The sequence below is a fragment of the Pipistrellus hanaki genome, assembly GCF_964339955.1.
Source record: "Pipistrellus hanaki genome assembly, chromosome: X".
NCBI lineage: Eukaryota > Metazoa > Chordata > Mammalia > Chiroptera > Vespertilionidae > Pipistrellus > Pipistrellus hanaki.
In genome coordinates, this window is record NC_140524.1 from 85499149 (window position 1) to 85520757 (window position 21609).

At 37.2% G+C, this 21609-nt stretch overlaps 1 protein-coding gene across 3 annotated transcripts in view; it reads left to right on the plus strand.

The window, feature by feature from the left end:
• DMD (dystrophin) overlaps positions 1-21609 on the plus strand; it is a 2141216-nt gene that overhangs the window by 1724980 nt on the left and 394627 nt on the right. For all 3 annotated transcript variants that reach the window (XM_084869361.1, XM_084869360.1, XM_084869362.1), the window contains one exon: positions 11046-11202. In XM_084869361.1, coding sequence (XP_084725487.1) covers positions 11046-11202 — 157 coding nt within the window. The remainder of the gene's footprint in view (positions 1-11045; positions 11203-21609) is intronic.

Sequence of the window (21609 nt, forward strand, 5' to 3'; positions counted from 1 at the left end):
TAGACCTCCAGGACAGGGAAGAGAAGTCCTTGTAACTTTGGATTGTAAAAACCAGTGGGGATTGTGGCTGAGTGACAGTGATGCTGCTGGAGACCCAGGTAGTCCCTCTTAAAGGGCCAGTGCATGAATTTACATGGTCCTGCTTCCTTTGAGCTCCATCACTGAGTGGTAGCTTTGGGGAAACCAGTGATATATGGGGAATAACTTGATTGTTTGGCAGCAGAGCAAGAACTCAGATGTGACTATCTTCCAGACGGGAATGTTCACGGGGGTGATTATTTCTATGTAGAGACCTCCCCCATGACAGAGCTCATATATAAGTTTCCATAAGCCTGACTCACACTGTTGCTCCAGCCTGATTATCCCCTGAAACCTTGCCCCATCCAATTTGCACTTCCTCCAAGCTGTTTTCAGCAGCTTTTCCATATGAATGGCCTGCCCTGACTCAGGCTTCAAATTTTCCTGAAATCTCTCAAATGAGCAGCAGACGGTATCAGTGTGCCTCAAACTTATCAATAAGGGCACAAAGACCAAGAACTAGCAGCAGCCTGCCTTGCTTCACATCTGGGCCTATCTTAGGTACCTCCAAGCCCAAGACAAGTAGCAGCCATCTGCAGATTGCTCTGTAGTTCCTGCTGGGTGGTCCAAGGCAGTGGCTGAGTTTGTACCTCCCAGGAGGCACCAGAGCCATTACACCTGGTATATCGCTTCAGATCATAGCAGATTACAATTCTATATATCCACAAATGACACACTCAAGGGGCAGACTCAGTGAGCACCAAACAAGTCCTGCTCCATAGGTGTGTCTCTTGAAAAGCAGCTCTTCCACTGTATTCACTGCTGGTCCTTACAGCCAATTGGCCTGGAGGTCACCTCCCAGTGATTCAAACAGCAATTAAGGCTCAACTACAACAAGACTGTGCACACAGCCCACATAGGTGTGTACCTGGAATGCCCAGCTGAGGTGATTGGGGAGGCTTAGCCACTGGGACCTACAGGACACCTACTATACTAGGCCACTCTACTTAATACATAGAAACAAACACATGGAAGCAGCCAAAATATGAAGACAAAGAAACATGTCACAAATGAAATAACTAGAAGCAAGCAAACTACTGGATACAGAATTCCAAACAATGGTTATAAGGTAGCTCAAGGATCTTAATGAGAACTTAAAGGGACTTGGTGAGATTTTAAAGGATCTTAGTGGTGAGAATGTCAAAGACATGAAAAAGGACCAGTGAGAAATTAAGCATGAACTAACTGAAATTAATAACTTATAGATATTCAACAGTAAAGTAGAGGATTCTGAGAATGAAATCAACAATTTTGAATACGAGGAAGAAAAAAAAACACATAATCAGAAGAGCAAGAAGAAAAAAGAATCAAAAAATATGAAGGATATTTAAGGAGCTTCTGGGAAAAATTCAGGTGTACCAACATTTACAATATTTCGGTGTCAGATGGAGAAGAAAGAGAGTAGGATATTGAACAAGTGTTGGAGCCCTAGCTGGTTTGCCTCAATGGCTAGAGTGTCAGCCTGTGGACTAAAGGATCCAGATTTGATTCTGGCCAAGGGCATATACCTCCATTGCAGGCTTGATCCCCTGCCCTGGTTGTGAAGCATGTGGGAGGCAACCAATCTCTCTCACATTGATGTTTCTATCTGCCTGACTCTCCCTCTCTCTTCCACTCTCCCTAGAAATCAATTGAAATATATCCTTGAGTAAGGATTAACCAAATAATGATGATGATGATAATGATAATGATGATGATGATGATGATGATGATATTTCCCCAAATCATTATGTATTTATTTATTTATTTATTTATTTATTAAATTATTATCTGTGTACATATTTTATCATTGCCCCCCCTCCCACACATCCCCTCCCTCCCCAGAGTTTTGTGTCCATTGGTTGTACTTATATGCATGTATTCAAGTCCTTCCGTTGATCTCTTATCTCCCCCAGATCTCCCTCCCCTCCCCGCTGTAATTTGACAGTCTGCTTATTGCTTTACTGTCTCTATATCTATCTTTTGGTTCATCAGTTTATAATGTTCTTTATTATCCATAAATGAGTCAGGTCATGTGGTGTTTCTCTTTAATTGACTGGCTTATTTCACTCAGCATTGTTCTAGAATGTTCTCCAATTCTATCCAGGTTGCTGCAAATTATGAGAATTCTTTGTTCTAGAATTGTTCTAGAATTGTTCTAGAATTGTTCTCCAATTCTATCCAGGTTGCTGCAAATTATGAGAATTCCTTTTTTATGGCAGCATAGTATTCCATTGTGTAGATTAGGGGTGTCGAACTCAATCAGAGAAGGGGCCAAAATCTAAAATCCAGCCTAAATCGCGGGCCGAATGGTTTACTGAACAGTCATAAACTGACAATGTCATAAACTGACAGCGGAGTGCAGTGATGACAGCGCGGTGCGGGCCACATTGCAAGGCCTGGCGGGCTGGATTTGGCCCGCGGGCCTTGTGTTTGACACATGTGGTGTAGATATACCATAGTTTTTTGATCCAATAATCTGCTGACGGGCACCTAGGCTGTTTCCAAATCCTAGCTATTATAGATTGTGCTGCTATGAACATAGGGGTGCATAAATCCTTTCTCATTGGTGTTTCTAGTTTCTTGGGATATAATCCTAGGAGTGGTATTCCTGGATCAAATTGGAGTTCCATTTTCAGTTTTTTGAGGAAAATCCACACTGTTCTCCACAGTGGTTGCACCAGTCTGCATTCCCACCAGCAGTGCATCAGGGTTCCTTTTTCTCCGCAACCTCGCAAACACTTATCGTTTGTTGATTGGTTGATGTTGGCAATTCTTACAGGTGTGAGATGGTACCGCATTGTTGTTTTGATTTGCATCTCTTGGATAATTAGTGACTTTCAGCATGTTTTCATGTGTCATTTGGTCTTCCTTCTGTCTTCTTTTGAAAATATTCTATTTAGGTCCATTGCCCATTTTTTAATTGGATCATTCATTTTCCTTTTATTTAGTTGTATAAGCTGTCTGTAGATGTTGGAGATTAAACCTTTATCAGTGATAACATTTGCAAATATGTTCTCCCATACAGTGGGCTTTCTTGTTGTTTTGTTGATGGGTTTCTTTTGCTGTAAAAAAGCATTTTATTTTGATAAAAAGCATTTGTTTATTTTCTCTTTAGCTTCCATTGCCCTAGGGGCAGTATCAGTGAAGTTCTTTTGCATATATCTGAGATTTTGCTTCCTGTGGATGCCTCTAGTATTTTTATGGTTTCCCGTCTTATGTTTAAATCCCGTATCCATTTTGAGTTTATTTTTGTGTATGGTATAAGTTGGTGATCTAGTTTCATTCTTTTGCATGTATCTGTCCAATTTTCCCAACACCATTTATTGAAGAGACTGTCTTGACTCAATTGTATATTCGTGCCTCCTTTGTCAAATATTAATTGAGCATAGTGATTTGGGTTGATATCTGGGTTCTCAATTCTATTCCATTGATCTATATGTCTGTTCTTGTGCCAGTACCAGGCTGTTTTAAGAACAGTGACTTTGTAATTCAGCTTGAAATCTGGTATTGAGATCCCTCCTAATTTACTCTTCTTTCTCAGGATTGCTGTGGCTATTTGGGGTCTTTTATTGTTCCAAATGAACTTTTGGAGAGTTCTTTCTTGGTCAGTGAAATATGCCGTTGCTATTTTAAAGGGGAGTACATTGAAACTACAGATTGCTTTGGGAAGTATGGACATATCCGAGGCTTGCCTGCACCTTGGGCGTCAGCTGAGCAGCCAACATCAGAGGCTTGCTTGCACCTTGAGCTGGCCCTAGACAGCTGGGAAGCTGCCATCCAAGGCTTGCCTCCACCTAAGGCCAGGCCTGGGCAACTGTGGGGCTGAGGAGACTGGGGGACTCCAGAGGCAGGAGCTTGGAGCAGCCAGACCCACTTGAGTGTGGGCCCAGCCATGCCGCACAACTGCCACCCTGGTGGGGCTGAGGGGCCAGGGTGCCGCCACCTTGTGGCTGTGGGTGCCACCATCTTTGAGGGTGTGGCAATAAATTAGTATGTTCCCTCCTTATTAGCTGTGGGCATCACTATCTTTGTGAGGATGTAAGAGTCAATTAGCATATCCCCTCTTTATTAGATAGGATGGCAAATCCCTTTAAGAATTTCATGATTTATTTCATAAGGCTATACTTGCTGCCTCCAGCTAAATAGATGAATATTCCAAACTCTAAATGAGTGAGTGAGGTAGAGCAGAAAGAGTCCAGGACCAGCAGTTGGGCAATCTAGTGTCTTTTTTGGCTCTGTTCCTACCTAACATATAATCTTGAGCATCTTGAGCATGTCATTTAACTGCTTCAGACTTCAATCTTCTCCCTCATTAAAATGAGGAGGTTAGACCAGAAATCTGGGTGGTCTATTCACTGTTCTTCAATTCTATTAGTTTTAATTCTGCAATCACTCTTGATGAACCTAAGCTAATTATAGAACTTTTCTACCTTGTTTTTTTTATATTTAAATGGAACTGATTAAGTTCAAAGATATGCTATAAGGAAAAGTAAATAAGATGTCTTTGAGGAAAAATAATATTTTAATTGAAATTGTATAGTACTATCCCATAATTTAGTTCAAGGACAGAATATGCCATCTGTTTCGTATGCATTTTGTCCATACATATTATGTGCAAGAGATATAATGATAATACTCAGTGATAGTTGAGTGCCATCAAAGAAAATGAAATGTTAACTGATTTAAGTGGGAGCAAAATTTTTATTTACATGTATACATACATACATGTGCACATACACACACATGCATACACACATAGTTACTGATGACATTACCTAACATCAGGATTATAATTAGCCAAAGAAAGTGTTTCTCATTCTAAAATAATCTATATCCACAAAACTTACATTTTAATTTTGAAAAAATTAATATTTTGAGAACTGGTCACATGGATTTTTTATATAAGGTGTATGTATGAAGATTTTTATTTCATCTTCCAACAGATTATGTTTTACAACTTTTTGTTTATACTATTAGTTATACTAATTTCATATATTATCAACACAATTTCAGCAAAATTTACATTCTGTGAGTTTTTTATACCTGGGAGAAAAATTTGTAATGTTATCTACAAATAATGTTTTATGAAAATTTTAGCATTAATTTGAGAAGCTAGAACACCAACTTTATAGAGTCTAGAGTAGCGATAAATCTCCAAGAGACAGCTTGTTATTAGAAGTTAGAATAGTTAGAAGTTTGGTTTTTTTATATAATGGAGAACAAAGAAAGAGCAAAAGGAGGCAGTCTTTCAACCTTTGAGAGAAAAATGCAACTTGGACATTGAGTATCTCTGACCCTCTTTCTTTTATTCTCCGAATGTTAATTATGTTTGAAAGTTGGAGTTCATGGCCCATCTGGGAAAAAATGTTTACTTCTCTTGGAGCTTAATTTTCTCTTTATTTAAAGCCCCATAGCTCCCATTGTATTTTTGTGGTTCTTTATTATTTCTGCATCCTTATCTTTTCTTTCTATAAATTAAAGTCCTTTCTTAATACACAAAGGTGCCAAAGATATACAGGGATATATCATTAGTTTTATAAAGAAAGTCAAAGTGAAAAATGAATTTAATATAACACATTTTGCTTTAAGAATACATGACTGCCAGAGTAAAGTTTTATTAATGATTTCAAACTAGGCATCAACTAAATCACACTTGAAATGTCTGTGTCTAGAGAAATAACAATCACTTTAGCAACTCCTATAATTCTTAGAGTCCTGACACTGAAGAGTTCCTTAAAGACCAAGAGGTATATCCCAACACACCTAAATGTTCTGCATTTTACCTAAACCTTATAAATTGTAGAAATCATCTGCTTATTAAAGATCAGCACTTGCTTGTTAAAAGCTAGTAGCCCCTAAGCGCTTATCTTCACTAATAAAGATTAATAGAAAATGGATAGAAACTAAGTGCTTCTTCAAACCTCCTGTTATTTTATGTTGAGTAGGTAGGGGTAAGTGCATCTGCCAATTAGTGGGAAGCCTTTTGCTCGGGGATCCAAAACATTGGATTAAAAATCACTAAGTTGCCGAGACCGGTTTGGCTCAATGGATAGAGCATCCGCTTGGGGACTGAAGGGTCCCGGGTTCGATTCCGGTCAAGGGCATGTACCTTGGTTGCGGGCATATCCCCAGTAGGGGGTGTGCAAGAGGCAGCTAATTGATGACTCTCTCTTGTCAATGTTTCTAGCTCTCTATCTCTCTCTCTTCCTCTCTGTACAAAATCAATAAAATATATTTTTTTAAAAATCACTAAGTTTATGCCAGTACTAGGCAGTTTTGAGAACAGTGGCTTTGTAGTATATAGCTTGATATCTGGTATTGTGATCCCTCCAACATTGTTCTTCTTTCTCAAGATTGCTTACAGCTATTTGGGGTCTTTTTTATTTCAGATGAATTTTTGGAGAGTTTGTTCTAGGTCTTTGAAGTATGCCTTTGATATTTTAATGGGGATTGCATTGAATTTATAGATTGCTTTAAGTATTATGAACATTTTAATGATGGTTCTACCAACCCAAGAGCATGGCATATTCTTCCATTTGTTCATGTCTTCTTCTCTCTTTTTTCAGCATCCTGAAATTTTCTGATTACAGGTCCTTTATCCCCTTGGTTAAATTTATCCCTAGGTATCTTAATTTTTTTGTTGCAATGGTAAGTGGGATTGCTTTTTTAGTTTCTCTTCCTGTGAATTCATTATTTGTGTATAAAAAAAGCCATAGGCTTCTGGGTGTTAATTTTGTATCCTGCTACATTGCCAAATTCATTTGGTAAGTCTAGTAGTTTTTTTGTGGAGTCTTTGGCATTTTCTATAAACAATATCATGTCACCTGCGAATAAGGACAGTTTTACTTCTTTCCCAATTTGGATGCCTTTCATTTCTTCTTCTTGTCTCATTGCAATGGCTAGTATTTCCAGTACTATGTCAAACAGGAGTGGTGAGAGTGGGCATCCCTATCTTGTTCCTGTTCTTAGGGGAAATGGTTTTAGTTTTTGCCCATTGAGTATGGTGTTGGCTGTGGATGTGTCATATATGGCTTTTATTATGCTGAGGTATGATCCTTCTATTCCCACCTTGCTGAGAGTTTTTATCAAGAAAGAGTGTTGAATTTTTGTCAAATGTTTTTTCTGCATCAAAGGATGTGATTATATGGTTATTACCTCTCAGTTTGTCTATGTGGTGTATCACGTTTATTGATTTGCAGACATTGTACCATCATTTCATCCCCAGAATATATCCCACTTGGTCATGATGTATGACCTTTCTAATGTAAGGCTGGAACAGACATATAGACCAGTGGAACAGAACAGAGAACCCAGAAATCGACACAAGCCATATGTTCCATTAATATTTGACAAAGGAGGCAAGGTCATACAATGGAGTCAAGACAGTCTCTTCAATAAATGCTGTTGGGAAAATTGGACAAATGCTTGAAAAAAAATGAAACTAGACCACACATAAAAATAAACTCAAAATGAATAATGACTTAAATGTAATATAGGAAACCATAGAAATCTTAGAAGAAGTCATAGACAGCAAAATAGATATCTGCCGTAGCAATATCTTTACAGACACATATCCTAGGGCAAGAGAGACTAAGGAGAAAATAAACAATTGGGACTACCTCAAAATAAAAAGCTTCTGCAGAGCAAAAAAAACCATCAACAAAACAACAAGAAAGCCCATTGCATGAGAGAACATATTTGCCAATGTTATCTCCAATAAGGGTTTAATCTCCAACATTTACAGGGAACTCATACAACTTAACAAAAGGAAGATATACAACCCAATCAAAAATGGGAAAAGGACCTAAATAGACACTTTTTTAAAGAGGACATTCAGAAAGCCAAGAGACATTTGAAAACATGCTCAAAGTCACTAATCATCTGAGAGATGCAAATCAAAACAACAGTAAGGTACCATCTCATACCTGTCAGAATGTCTATCATCAACAAATCAACAAAGGACAAGTGCTGGAGAGGATGCAGAGAAAAAGGAACCCTCGTGCACTTCTGGTGGAAATGCAGACTGGTGCAGCCACTGTGGAAAACAGTATGGTGTTTCCTAAAAAAAAAAAAAAAAAAAAAAAAAAAAGTTAAAAATGGAACTGCCATTTGACCCAATAATACCACTTCTAGAAATATATCCCAAGAAAACAGAAACACCAATCAAAAAGGATATATGCACTCCTATATAGCAGCACAATTTACAATAGCTAAGATTTGGAAATAGCTTAAATGCCCATTTGCAGATGAGTGGATTAGAAAGCTGTAGTACATCTACACAATGAAATACTACACTGCTGTAAAATAAAAAAAGGAACTCTTACACCATTTGCTGCAACAGATGGATGGAACTGGAGAGCATTATGCTAAGCGAAATAAGCCAGTCAGTGAAAGAAAAATACCACCTGATCTCACTCATTTGTGGAATATAAAGAACATTATAAACTGATGAACAAAAATAGATACAAAGACAAAGAAGCATCAAATAGACTGTCAAACTACAGCAGGAAGGCTGGGGAGAGTTGCGGGGGAGGTAGGAGATCAACTGAAGGACTTGCATTCATGCATATAAGCATAACTAAACTGTGGAGTTTCTCTTAGATCCCTTAGAACTGAATTCTCTGGGTCTCAAAGCTTTTATTTTTCTGTTTTGGGTGACATAAAGGATTTCACTGACTTGTTCATAATTAGTCAGCACCATCTAATCTAGAACTGAGATTGTGGCACAGCCTTATGTAAAGGAAGCAACAGCTGGAGGCCACACCATTGGCAGCCTGCTCTTCTGATATATTTATCCTCCTGTAGACTTTTCCCACTGGGGTATTTTATTTCCTCTTCCAGATAGAGGGAGGCCAAGCAGCAGGCATCTTTCTCTTCTCCATTACCTCCCACTCTCCCTACTCCCAATGCCTTATTTGGACTTAGAGGCACTCAATACATATTTATTCAATTAGTATCTCTTCTCCCATTTGCTGCTTTTCTATGTCTGGGCTATGATGCACTATACCTATCTTTCAGAATGTCCTGCTTGACAGTTTCACCCTCAAGCTTCAAATTCTGGACACCTCAGGGAATCCCTATAACTAGTAGTCATTACTTGCCAATAAATAGCTACAACCTTGTATAGGGAATTTTCACATAGGCTTATCATGGAAAAGTGATAACTGAAGGAGAAGGATGGAACAGAAACATAAAAGAAGTGCCTCTACACTATATGCAGTCTGCACTATTATGTTTAATTCACCATATTTGGGGTGTTTCATGATTTACTTAATAGATAATAAATGCTCTTAGGGTCTTGAACAGTTTAATTCTCTGATGGAATTGCCTTTATTTTTCTCAACATAATGTTTCTATTGCTCATAATAGAAAAAAATTCTGACAATTTACAGAAGTATATAGATGAAGGAATAAATTACCTGTAAATCTTCCTCAGGGTAAAACTATTCATTTCAGAACTTTTTCACACGTATTCAAGCATGTGCACAGAAACACAGAAACATAAAAACATTTCAAGAAATAGACCGTGTACATTATTGCAACCTGTTTTCTCAGCAACAAAAAGGGTGATCTTTTCTATATTCATAAGTATTTGCCTAGGGATGCATAGATGTGTATGGCTTCAGCATTATATATTTAACCAATTCCCTAGTATTAAAAAGTTGTTTCTACTTTGTGTCAATCATGAGTGATGCTATAGATAACATTTTCTTCTTCCTATATCTTTGCATGCTTTCCCAGCTACTTTCTCATGTATAAGTTCCTCAAATCCGTACTTGCACATTTTAATGACTTTTATGTGTTATCAAACTTTGCTTCAGAGAGTTTGAAACAGTTTAATTTTAGTACATAGTTACCATTTGGGGATTCTGTTTGAGGCCAGCAGGAGAATTGTATTTGAAATGTCATGCAAAGTTACCAAATGGCAAAGGGAAATGTTGTTCTACCTGGTTGCTTTACATTTCAATCTTTGCAGCATTAGAGACTATATTATATTTATGTTATTGACAGCATTAATTTTCATTAATTGATTAGTAATTGCTGATGATATAAATTATGCAGCAAAATTCTTGTTTTACCTGAGGCTGGAGCAACATTTGATAACACATAAAAGCAAGAGCCAACATTCCACGTTTCTTCTTCGTTTTGTGGATTATGATATACTTTATTAATTTAGCTTCTCATTCTCAAGGGAAATGTGAATTTTATAGCACACTTGTGTCTTCTTAAGTGGCTTCTATGGATTAACATGTTCTAAATACAGTTGATGGGAAAGAACTCAGTCTTGCCTAAATTATTCATGTTTGGGGGAGGCTTGCAGACAACTGTCTGATTTTACTTTTCCACATGAGTTGTTGTCTTAGTACATTTTACACAAAGGAAACAAAGCGGAAAATGTTGGAACTTGGTGAAAACAAATCCCAGGTGCCCACGAATAAAGAAGGGTAGAGGAAAGGGAGAAGCATATGGGAAGAGGAGCAGAAAGAAACAGATGCCAGATGGAAGGAGTCAATGGAAGAGGCTGTCTAGGGTGTAGAAATGGAAAAGTCAAAATGTGGGGAGAGACCTTTCCATTTCTCAAAGCAGAAAGAATTCCAGTGCAGACATGAGTCACATGAAAACTGAGTGGTTTATATTAGTCACTGGGTCCAATTTTTTTCTACAAGAAATATTAAGAATCATTACTGAAACACTATGGGAAAGTAATCCATTTCAGTGTATATTTCATGCTAAAATCTCAGAACTCCGTATGTGGAAATAAACATATTGGCTAAGCACTGACACTCAAAATTGCATCAAAATATCCCTACGTTATGGCTCTCAAAAGCAGGTAACCAGATTATTATTGAGGACTGCCATGTAGTTGACAATAGGTTTATATACTATGGAACTAACCAATCAATGTACCTTACTTAATGAAATTGTTAGAATCATCAATTCTCCTTATAGATATTCTGATACATTTTGCTCCTGTTATTTTTCAGATCACATTTGGAAGCCAGTTCTGACCAGTGGAAGCGTCTGCACCTTTCTCTTCAAGAACTTCTGGTGTGGCTACAGCTGAAAGATGATGAGTTAAGCCGGCAGGCACCTATTGGGGGTGATTTTCCAACAGTTCAGAAGCAGAATGATGTACAGAGGGTAAGACATTTTTAAGCCTAGTTTCCTACACAAACATAGTAAGCATTCAGTGATTTTTTTAAAAATAGTTCTGATTAAAATTAAGTTGAATAGGCATCTTTTTTTTACTCCTCTAGTTCAAGGGTCAATTATAAATAATCCAAGCCATTATATTTTAAATGTCAAAAGTATCTGCATTAATAATATCCTTTCCAAAATTGTTCCTCTCTTTTGGTTGCTTTTTAAAATGTTTTATTGTGGGAAATATTAAAAATATACAAAAGCGGATAGAACCCTATAATAAATACCCATCAAGACTTCAACAATTATCAATTCATGAGCCCTTCTTCTATACCTCTGCCTTGTTTTCCATTATTTTCAAGAAAATATCAGGCATGGGTCTTTTTATTCATAAGCATTTATTAAAGTAATTCTAAAACATAAGGATTTACTCTTTAAACCACAGTACTATTATAATACTTTTAAAATATCAATAATTTTATCATAAAAAATATCCACACAATATTTAAATTTCCATTTCTCATATATGTCTTAAATGTTTTAATAGTTTTTTTTGTTTTGTTTTGTTCTTTTATTTAAATAAGAACTGAAATCAGGTCCACACATTGCATTTCGTGAGTGTGTCTCTTAAATCCCTTTTTTCACTTTTTATTTTGAAATAATTATAGATTCACAGTAAGTTACAAAAATAGTACAGAGTTTCCCTATACATTTCACCCAGTTTTCTCTAATGGTTACATCTTACTTAACTATAGAACAATAATTGTCATTTCAACATGTAATCAATGTAAAAATTTACAGCTACAGTACAATTCAAGTCAATGTAGCTACATTTCAAGTGCTCAGTAGTCAGATGTGGCTAATAGTTACTGTATTGAAAAGTGCAGTTCTACAGTTTTGATTATATTAAAGTTTGACTATTTAATAGGTGATAGTGTAGTCTTTCGTTATTAGGAGGTACATAATGTCTTGTTTTCTCTTTATTGGGTGTGATTTGGGCAGCTTTTAATGATCAATAGCTAGAAGTCACAATGTGATAATTGCCTATTTCTGTCATTTCTTCTTCATTTATTAGCTGGTGTGCTTCAATGCAAAAAAAGGGGGGGGTAACTCATCCACCATTTGGGTACCCAGTATACTGTTCATATGGGATAGCATCATAAATGTTTCTATTTTACCAGTCTTTAGAATAACAAGTTGTTCACTAGCATCATCCAGCAGTGATCATTTTTTTTCTTTTCCATTATATGTATGTCTTATACACTAGAGTCTGAGTGGGGAAGACATAGATTTTGTCTTGCTCTTCTCCAAGATTTTAATAACTAGCAAAATGTCTGACATACAGTGGATAATAAGTATTTTTGAAATGAGAATAAGAGGTGTATGAACAGAAATGAATAACAGACCAAGAAAATTACTACCAAACAAGAAAAATTTGATAAAATGGTACTGCTTTTGTATGTTCAGCACTTCAAGGAAAGATCTCTATGGAGACACAGCCAAAGGTGGCATATTGCAGGAAGGTCAAGGGTTTCTGTTATTCCAGAAAAAAAGAATATAGAAGATTACAAAAAGGCAAGACCCAGGAGTTGTTGCAAAAGAAATTGCCAAGGAAACTGTCAATTTCTTTTCTAACCATTCTCCTTCATATAATTCAGAGTATCAAATTAGCTTTTGTGGTAGGATGGAACATAACAGTGATATTTTTTCAATGTTTTAACTTGGAATAAATAGTCAAAACACTTTGGCATATATGTAGTAGAGCATTCATTGAGAAAGCTGGGCATTTTAAATAGAATGTATTATGTTATATAATGAGAGGATACAGAATTTCTACAAAAGGGGTAATTTTATTCTAGTTCCAGAAACCAAAGAAGATAAAGTGCACTAAAAGTCAGGATATGGAGACTCTAGTCTTATTCTTCCATAAGTTAGCTTCTGATTGCTACTTTGTTCTTCAGCTGCAAGATGAGGAATTTGGTCCAAATAATTTCCAGACTCCCTTCTAGCCAGCATGTTGTTATAAATACTTCCTCACTTTCCCTGGTTATTTGCTTTGCTTGCTTGCTAACAGTGGTAAAGTGTTAATACTTATCATTCTCCATCTTCCTACTCAGGAATCTCATAACCAGTAACATGCTGTACAGAAATGACAATGCTTGAGTTATGGGTAACATGCACCACATTGAACTGTATTAATACCTACTTTATTGGTGTACTTGTTTAGATATCCCTCCTATTATCTTTCTTGGAGTTATCAGGACTTCCAGCCCATTGACAAATCTGTGCTCCATCCATTAGTTTCACTGCTCTTCTATCTTCACCTCTCTTCAAGTCCAACTTAGATTCAACCATCAAACATTGCTATAACTTTTTTCTAAGACACTAAAATTCTTTGCTCCATTATCCTTTTGTTGCTACAATCTACAAAACCCAAAAGCTTTGAGAATCTAACTAAATGCTTTCTCCTACCCAAACAACAGAGCAGTGTATACCTTTTCAGGAATACTAGCCTCTAACACATTGCTGGGTCAATTTAACTCCCAAATATTTCTTGACTTTGTTTACTGAAGTAATCACCATAGTTACAAGAAACCCTTTCTCCTAGCATTTCTGCATCTATTCTTGCCACTCTACAATGCAGAGTAAGATATGTAAAAACATAAACTGAATTATGTCAATCTCATCTTAATGCTCTTCAGTGGCTTCTCAATGTTCTTAGGAAAAGAACAAAATTCTCAGCAAGAACTTCAAAGCCCCATCTGGCTGGTCTGGCCCCAAACTTCTCTTTTGTTAGTGTGTTGTTGTTGTTGTTGTTGTTGTTGTTGTTTTTCTCTCTGGACATTAGCCATACTGCTTCTTTTGGTATTCCCAGGCCTCCGTTCCTCACATGCATGGCTTTGAACATATGGATCCTGTCTGGAATCCTCTCTTACCCACAGCTACCTTCTCATAATGTCCTGGTTAAGGTTTAGTAATCTTTTACATCTTGGCTCAGACTTTAAGCAAGCTTTTTTCTGAAGCTCACATTTGACCAGATGTTCCTTCATAACTTTTCATAACCTTCAATGTTTTCTTCTATAACATTCTTTGTCAAGACTATCTGAGAATCTTTAATGTCAAGCACCTTCACAAAATCATATGCTCCAAGAAGCTTTATTTAGAGGAGAGGGTTGTCATTTTTATACCCAGCATCTTAAAAAGTATCTAGTATAAAACTAAATAGATAAAGGAACAAAGGAATTAAGTAAAGAAGGTAAGGAAGGATGAAGATAAAACCAATGAACTAATATTAATTTTAATTATTCTTCTCTAGTCTGCTTGACAGGGAAAGAAAGAATAGAGTGTGATGTTCCTTCCTCACTTGAAGAATTTTTCTGTTTATACCCAACTAAGTATCCTTTTGTATTGTGTAGAGCTTTATTGATGCCACTGTTTTTACTTGGGGTCTGGCACAGTGTTTTCACTAGCTCCTCTTCATATCCTTCAGAAAAATACTTGTCACCAAATACTCTCCTCCCTTAAAGGAATTCATCACTCCTAATTGTTGAACAGAGAACAACTTACCACCCTGTATACTCAAGAGTTTTGCCATGCTCATGCAGTAACCCTTTATAGTTGCAGTGGAATGGCTGTCTATTTAGTAATGCTCTTTTTGCCTAAGAGCAAAGGAAAACCCTTGAAACTAGGTCTCTGGAATCTTCTGAATTCACTTAAGAGAGAAAAGAAACACAATCAGTATAAAACTCTGTCAGATCTTATCTTCAGTAGTTTTTTTTTCCATTTTTTAAATGTTTATTGTTGAGAACATTACAGATGTCCCTCTTTTCCTCCCATTGCCCCTCTCTACCTAGTTCCCGTGCCACCCCAGGCCCTCACCACCTTATTATCTGTGTCCATAGATAATGCATATATGCATGTAAATTCTTTGATTAATCTTTTCCTGCACACCCCCTTCCCTCTGAGATTCATCAATATGTTACATGTTTCTATGCTTCTGGTTCTATATTATTCATCAGTTTATTTTGTTTGATTCCTTTTTTGTTATTTTATGTTTATTGGTTTTTTTAAAAACTTTATTGTTGAAAGTATTACATATAACCCCTTCTTCTCCATTAACCCCATCTAGCCTGCTCCCTATTCCCCACCCCAGACCTTTACCATACTATTTTCTGTGTCCATGGGTTATGCATATATACAAGTTCTTTGTTTAGTCTTTTCCCACTCACCCACTCACCCCCACCTTATTTTGATTTTTAGATTCAATTATTGATACATACGTAGTTATTGCTATTTTATTATTCATACTTTTTAATATTTTTCTTCTCTTTTTCCTCTTAAAGAATATCCTTTAACATTTTGTGTAATACTTGTTTGGTGGTAATTAACTCCTTTAGCTTTTTCTTGTCTGTGAAGCTCTTTATCTGACCTTCAATTCTAAATGATAGCTTTGCTGGGTAGAGCAATCGGTTGTAAGTCCTCGTCATCATCACCTTGAATATTTCTTGCCACTCCCTTCTGGTCTGCAAAGTTTCTGTTGAGAAATTAGCTGACAGTCATATGGGCACTCCCTTGTAGTTAACTGCTTTTCTCTTTCTGCTTTTAAGATTCTCTCTTTCTCTTTAAGCCTTGGCATTTTAATTATGGTACTTCTTGGTGTGAGCCTCCTTGAGTTCCCCTGTTTGGAACTCTCCATGCTTACTGGACTTATGAGTCTATTTCTTTCACAAGATAGGATAAATATTATGTCATTATTTCTTCAAATAAATTTTCAATTTCTTGCTCTCTTTCTCCTTCTGGCATCCCCAGAATGTGAATGTTGGTATGCTTGAAGTTGTCCCAGAAACTCCTTGCAATATTTTCATGTTTTTGGATTCTTTTTCTTTTTGCTCTTCTGATTGTTTTTTTTTCTTCCTCATGTTGATTAGATTCTTAGAATCCTCTATTCTACTGTTGGATCCCTGTAAATTATTCTTTTTTTCAGTTATGCTTAATTTCTGACTGGTCCTTTTTCATGTCTGAAATTCTCACTAAGATCTTTGAAAATCTCACTAAGTCTCTTGAAGTTCTCATTAAGATCCTTGAGCTACCTTATAATCATTGTTTTAAATGCTGTATCCAGTAGTTTGCTTGCTTCCATTTCATTTGGGTTTTTTTTCTGAGAGCTATTTCTGTTCTTTCATTTGTGACATGTTTCTTTGTCTCCACATTTTGGCTACCTCCATGTGTTTGTTTATATGTATTGGTAGAGCTCCAATGTCTCCTGTATTCCAAGAATGGCCTTGTGTAGGGCCTAGTGTCTCAGCCTCCACAGCCACCTGAGCTGGTCACTCCATGGGCTGTTTGCACAGTATGGTTGTAGGTGAGCCTTGGTTGCTATTGGAATCGCTGGGAGGAATTTACCCCCAGGACAATTGGCTATGAGGACCATCTGCGACTATAGTGGAAAATCTGCTGTGCAGAAGACACCCCTAAGAAGCAGGACTGGCTTCAGTGGGGCTTTGGTTCTCACTGAGTCTGACCCTTAAGTGTGTTGCTCATGGATGTGTAAAGTTGTATTCTGTTGTGGTCTGAATATGTCCACCAGGTGCACTGCCTCTGGGGCCTCCTGTCAGGTGCAAAGTCAACCACTGCCTGTGGTCATCCAGCAGGAGCTACAGATCAATCTGCAGGTGGCTTGCTGCTACTTGTGTTGAGCTTGGAAATGCCCAGGAGAGGATAAGCTGTGAAGTAAGGCAGGCTGCTGCTAGTTCTGGGTCTTTGGGCTCTTATTTATAGTTATGGGCACACAGATGCCAACTGATGCTTTTTTATAAATTTTAGGAAATCTTATGCCTGAGCCAGGACTGGCCATTCATATGGAAAATCTACTGCAAACAGCTGGGTTTGGCTGCAAATTGGATGGGGCAGGGTTTCGGGAAATCACCAGGGCAAGAACTGAGTGAGCCAGGTTGTTGGAAACAGATATGACTGCCAGTCAGGTCTGCAATAGAGGAAGTATCAGCATGAAAACAAAGTACTCTGCCAGTACTTCTGTCTGGAAGAAAGCCACCCCTAACTTATTACTCCACTGCCAAATAATACAATTCCTCCCTGTATGTCTCTGTAATCCCTTAATGCTGCCCTAGTGTGGGAGCTCAGGAGGATTAAGTCTAAGTCCATGTGCTAGCCCTTTAAGAGGGACTGCCTGGATCTCCAGCAGCCTCTGTGTCACTCAGCTATGGTCCCCACTGATTTTAAAGCCAGAAGTTAGGGAGACTTCTATTCCCAGGTCTTGAACCCTGGACTGGGAGTCCAGTGTGGGGCTGTGACCACTTATTCCTCACAAGAGGCTTCCATTATATAGATATCCCTCCTGATTAAAAGCACGCCACATGTGGGTTTTGGACCAGTCAAATCTGCACCTCTGCCCTTCCAGTCTCAATGTGCTGTCTTCATTACTTCTCTAGTTGCAGGGATTTCATTCAACAAGCTTTCAGATGGTCCTGAATGACTGTTTTTCTGTATTTTAGTTGTAATTTTGATATGTTTGTGGGAGGTGGAGAGTACCAGCGTTTACCTACACCGCCACCTTGGTTTTCTTTGATACATTTTGTATTTGTAGGCTTTTGTTTTACTTTGCCATGTTTCCAGGATTATAAATTATCTTACTGTTTATGGGTTTCTTGATTCAAATACAGTTTTTATAGATGTTTGGTATTTAAATGCTCACTTGTTATTGTAAACTTGTTCCTCATATATTTGATGTGTTACTTTTTTTTAATCACCTGCTTACTATTTATTGTAAATGAGTAATGCCTTTTGTTATTGCTTTTTATGGGAATACAAGTCCCATTAAAACTTCAAAAGTTGAAAGTATAATTAAATATTTCTCACTGCTCTTTTGTACAAATCAAGATGTTTATAAATCAGGTAACATATTTGCTTTGTGTATCATTGAAGATTAATGATAAAATTTATAGCAAAATATCAGATGTCTTGTACTCTTTACTGAAAGTGAAAATATATAGCCCATCTCAATTACTGTGATGGAGGGGTATATGGTTTTCCTGTAAGTAAAATTCCAAAACAGTTCACACAGGTAGTTGGGAACTGCAGTCTCATTCCTCAAAACAATTTTTACACTCAGGGGAGTAAATCTTGGTTCCCCAAACTAGCTGGGAAGCATATAAACTGCTATTGGAATGGCTCTCAAGACTAATTAATTAAATAATGCTCCATATGCAGTGAAGTGCTGTAAATAATTAAAGCTCAAATGTGCCTTAGCAAATATAAACTGACCAATTTTTATATTTTTTAAATACATTATCCTGACTTTTCCAGTCCTCATTACTTGCCTCACTAGACTGACTCGTTTTCAATTAGTGTGTATTATTCTGGTCCAGATATATTTTTTAAACTGACTTCCTTTGTTTTACTTGAGCAGTCACTAAAGTGATATTTATTACTTGTCTAATTCTGTGATTAACCTAGAGAGAATTTTAAAAGAACAAATCATAGTGGGGAATTTCTAAGGAGAACTTTAATACACTATGAGCTTATTTAATTCCTTTCATCCTACCCTAAATCCAAATGGAGATTAGGTCTTAGTTATAGAACACCGTAGGTAATAGCTTTTTGTTTGCATTCTTACTAATGAAATTGTTCATCATTAGGTTTTCATCTTTCAATTTAAAAATCTCTATACTTCGTTTCCTGGAAAGCATTAAGGACACCTAAGAAGCTTCCTGAGATTTTCTGGTTAAGATTTAGATAGAAGTAATCAATATATACATTATTAAAAGCCATTATTGTGTGCATGCTGTTGACAAATGAAAAGGCTTGAATAAAATAGTTTACTTGTTCATTTGTCAGGTCATATATTATGCATGTTCAATTTCCTCATAAGTCACCACAAAGTGAGGGAGATATTCAGAAATTCAATAATACTATCCTGAAATCATGTTGTAGATTATACATTTGTTTAAGCTAATTCTGTTATCAATGCAGACCTGCTTCCTTTGAGTAATTTTAGTATATATGTTAGCTTGATGAATTTCCTTTCCACAGAAATATAAAATGTCTTTGGGTGCCATTTGTGAATGTTAAGATTCAAGTCAGCTCTGTGTATAAAAAGAAAAGAACTGAAAAGAAAAGAAAAAAGAAAGAGAAATATATTTTTTCCCATCACCTCTGAAAAAGAAACAAATAAATGGTTATGATAGAGTGATTCATCCCAACATTTGATGACCTGGCCTCTTGAATTTTCTAAACAAGTTTGGTTGCCCTGCAAAGTTCGCTATCAGCCATGCCCATACTAAAAATGTCCACTTTTCTCTATTGGAAGAAATAGACATCTTTGTTATCTAGTCTTCATCACTAACAGAGAAAGCTACTTTTGTATAAGTTTGATATTTTATACAGTCATAGTTAGGAATGCTGAATAGAAAAGATTTTCAATTATTTTTAACACTGCATTTCTTGGCATTTGAGGAAGTCTTCTGAAAACTAGCTATATCATCAAAACTTGAAAACAGAGTCATCTAGAGTTTGCTACTTTTCTATAATGACTATAATAAGATAAAATATGAATAATTTTATTCAAATTGATTTCTCTACCGAAGTCCTCATTCTAACCATGTGAAAATATTTTTATATCTTTTTTTAAAAAAATCTTTAATGTTCAGATTATTACAAATGTGTTCCTCTTCCCCCCCCCCCTCAATTGCTCCCCTGCACCAGGTTCCCACCCCACCCTCTGTCCTTTCCCCATCCCCCATTGTCCTCATCCATAGGTGCACAGTTTATGTTCAGTCTCTTCCCGCACCCCCCACTCCCCTTTTCCCCGAGAATTGTCAGTCCACTCCCCTGCCATACCTCTGATTCTATTATATTCACCTGTTAATATTATTCATCAGATTTTTTAATTTCCTTAGTTTTTAGATTCACTTGTTGATAGTTACATATTTGTTGTTCATAATTTTTATCTTTATCTTCTTCCTCATCCTAAATAACCCCCTTCAGTAATTCATATAATTCTGGTTTGGCAGTGATGAACTCTTTTAGCTTTTTTTTAATTAGTGAAGCTCTTTATCTGGCCTTCGATTCTGAGTGATAGCTTTGCTGGGTAGAGTATTTTTGGCTGTAGGTTCTTGCTATTCATCACCTTGAATATTTCTTGCCATTCCTGTCTGGCCTGCATGGTTTCTGTTGAGAAATCAGCTGACAATCGTATGGGTGCTCCATTATAGGTAACTACCTGCTTTTCTCTTGCTGCTTTTAATATTCTCTCTTTGTCTTTTGCTCTTGAAATTTTAATTATGATTTGTCTTGGTGTGGTCCTCTTTGGATTCCTTTTGTTTGGGGTTCTGCGGGCTTCCTGGCTTTGTAAGTCTATTTCTTTCACCAGGTGGGGGAAGTTTCCTGTCAGTATTTCTTCCAGTATTCTTTTGGTATCTTGCTCTCTCTCTTCTTCTGGGATCCCCATAATTCTGATGTTTGTTCGCTTGAAGTTGTCCTAGAGGTTTCTTACACTATCTTCAACTTTCTGGATTATCTTGTCTTCTTGCTTCTGTGGAGGAGTGTCCTCTGGCTCTTTGTGTTCTAAATCTTTGTCTTGATTCTTGCGATCTTCCATTCTGTTTTTAGGACTCTGTATAATATATTTTATTTCAGACAATGTTTTCTTCATTTCTAGTTGATCCCTTATTATTTCTAGTTGCTCCCTTTTCATATCCTCATAGGTCTCATATATTTTATTGGCCTTTTTTAGGATATTCTTGAATAACCTTATAACTGTAGTTTTGAACTCAATGTCCAATCTTTTCTTTTCCTCCATCTCCTTCCTTTGCGTCCTTCCTCTTGTCTGCATTTTAGTTGTTTCCCTGATTTGATGGAATAGTTTTGTGTGCTAGGTGTTCTGGTAGAGCCCAGTAGCACAGCCTTCCCAGTTACCTGCTGTGGACAGTCTTGTTGTAGCCCTTTGTGGGCTGTGTGTGCAGACTTGTTGTTAAGCCTTGCTTATTGTTGGTATCACTGGTAAGCGTTGATCTCCAAGCCAATTGGCTGTGAGGATCAGCAGTGTCTCAGCTAGGAGGGCTTCTGTACTCCGCTTGGATGGGGTGGGGACTCGGGGTGGCGCAGACAATCTTTGGTTCCCTGTCAGTCTCGCCTTAGAAAAGTCCTGTTCCTGGTGAGTTTCGGAAAATTGTTTGCAGGCGCGCACCTCTTTGGTAAAGGCGCAGACAAGCTTTGGATTTCGGCCAGTCCTTCCTTAGAGAAAGCCAGCCTCTGGGAGAGCTTCTGTGCTCAGCTTGGATGGGGCAGAGTCTCGGGTTGGTGCAGATAAGCTTTGTTTTCACGGGCCGGGAGTAAGCCAGCAGCAATCTCTGCCCTTCCTCTCCGCACGCTGGGAGTAAGCCAGTGCCT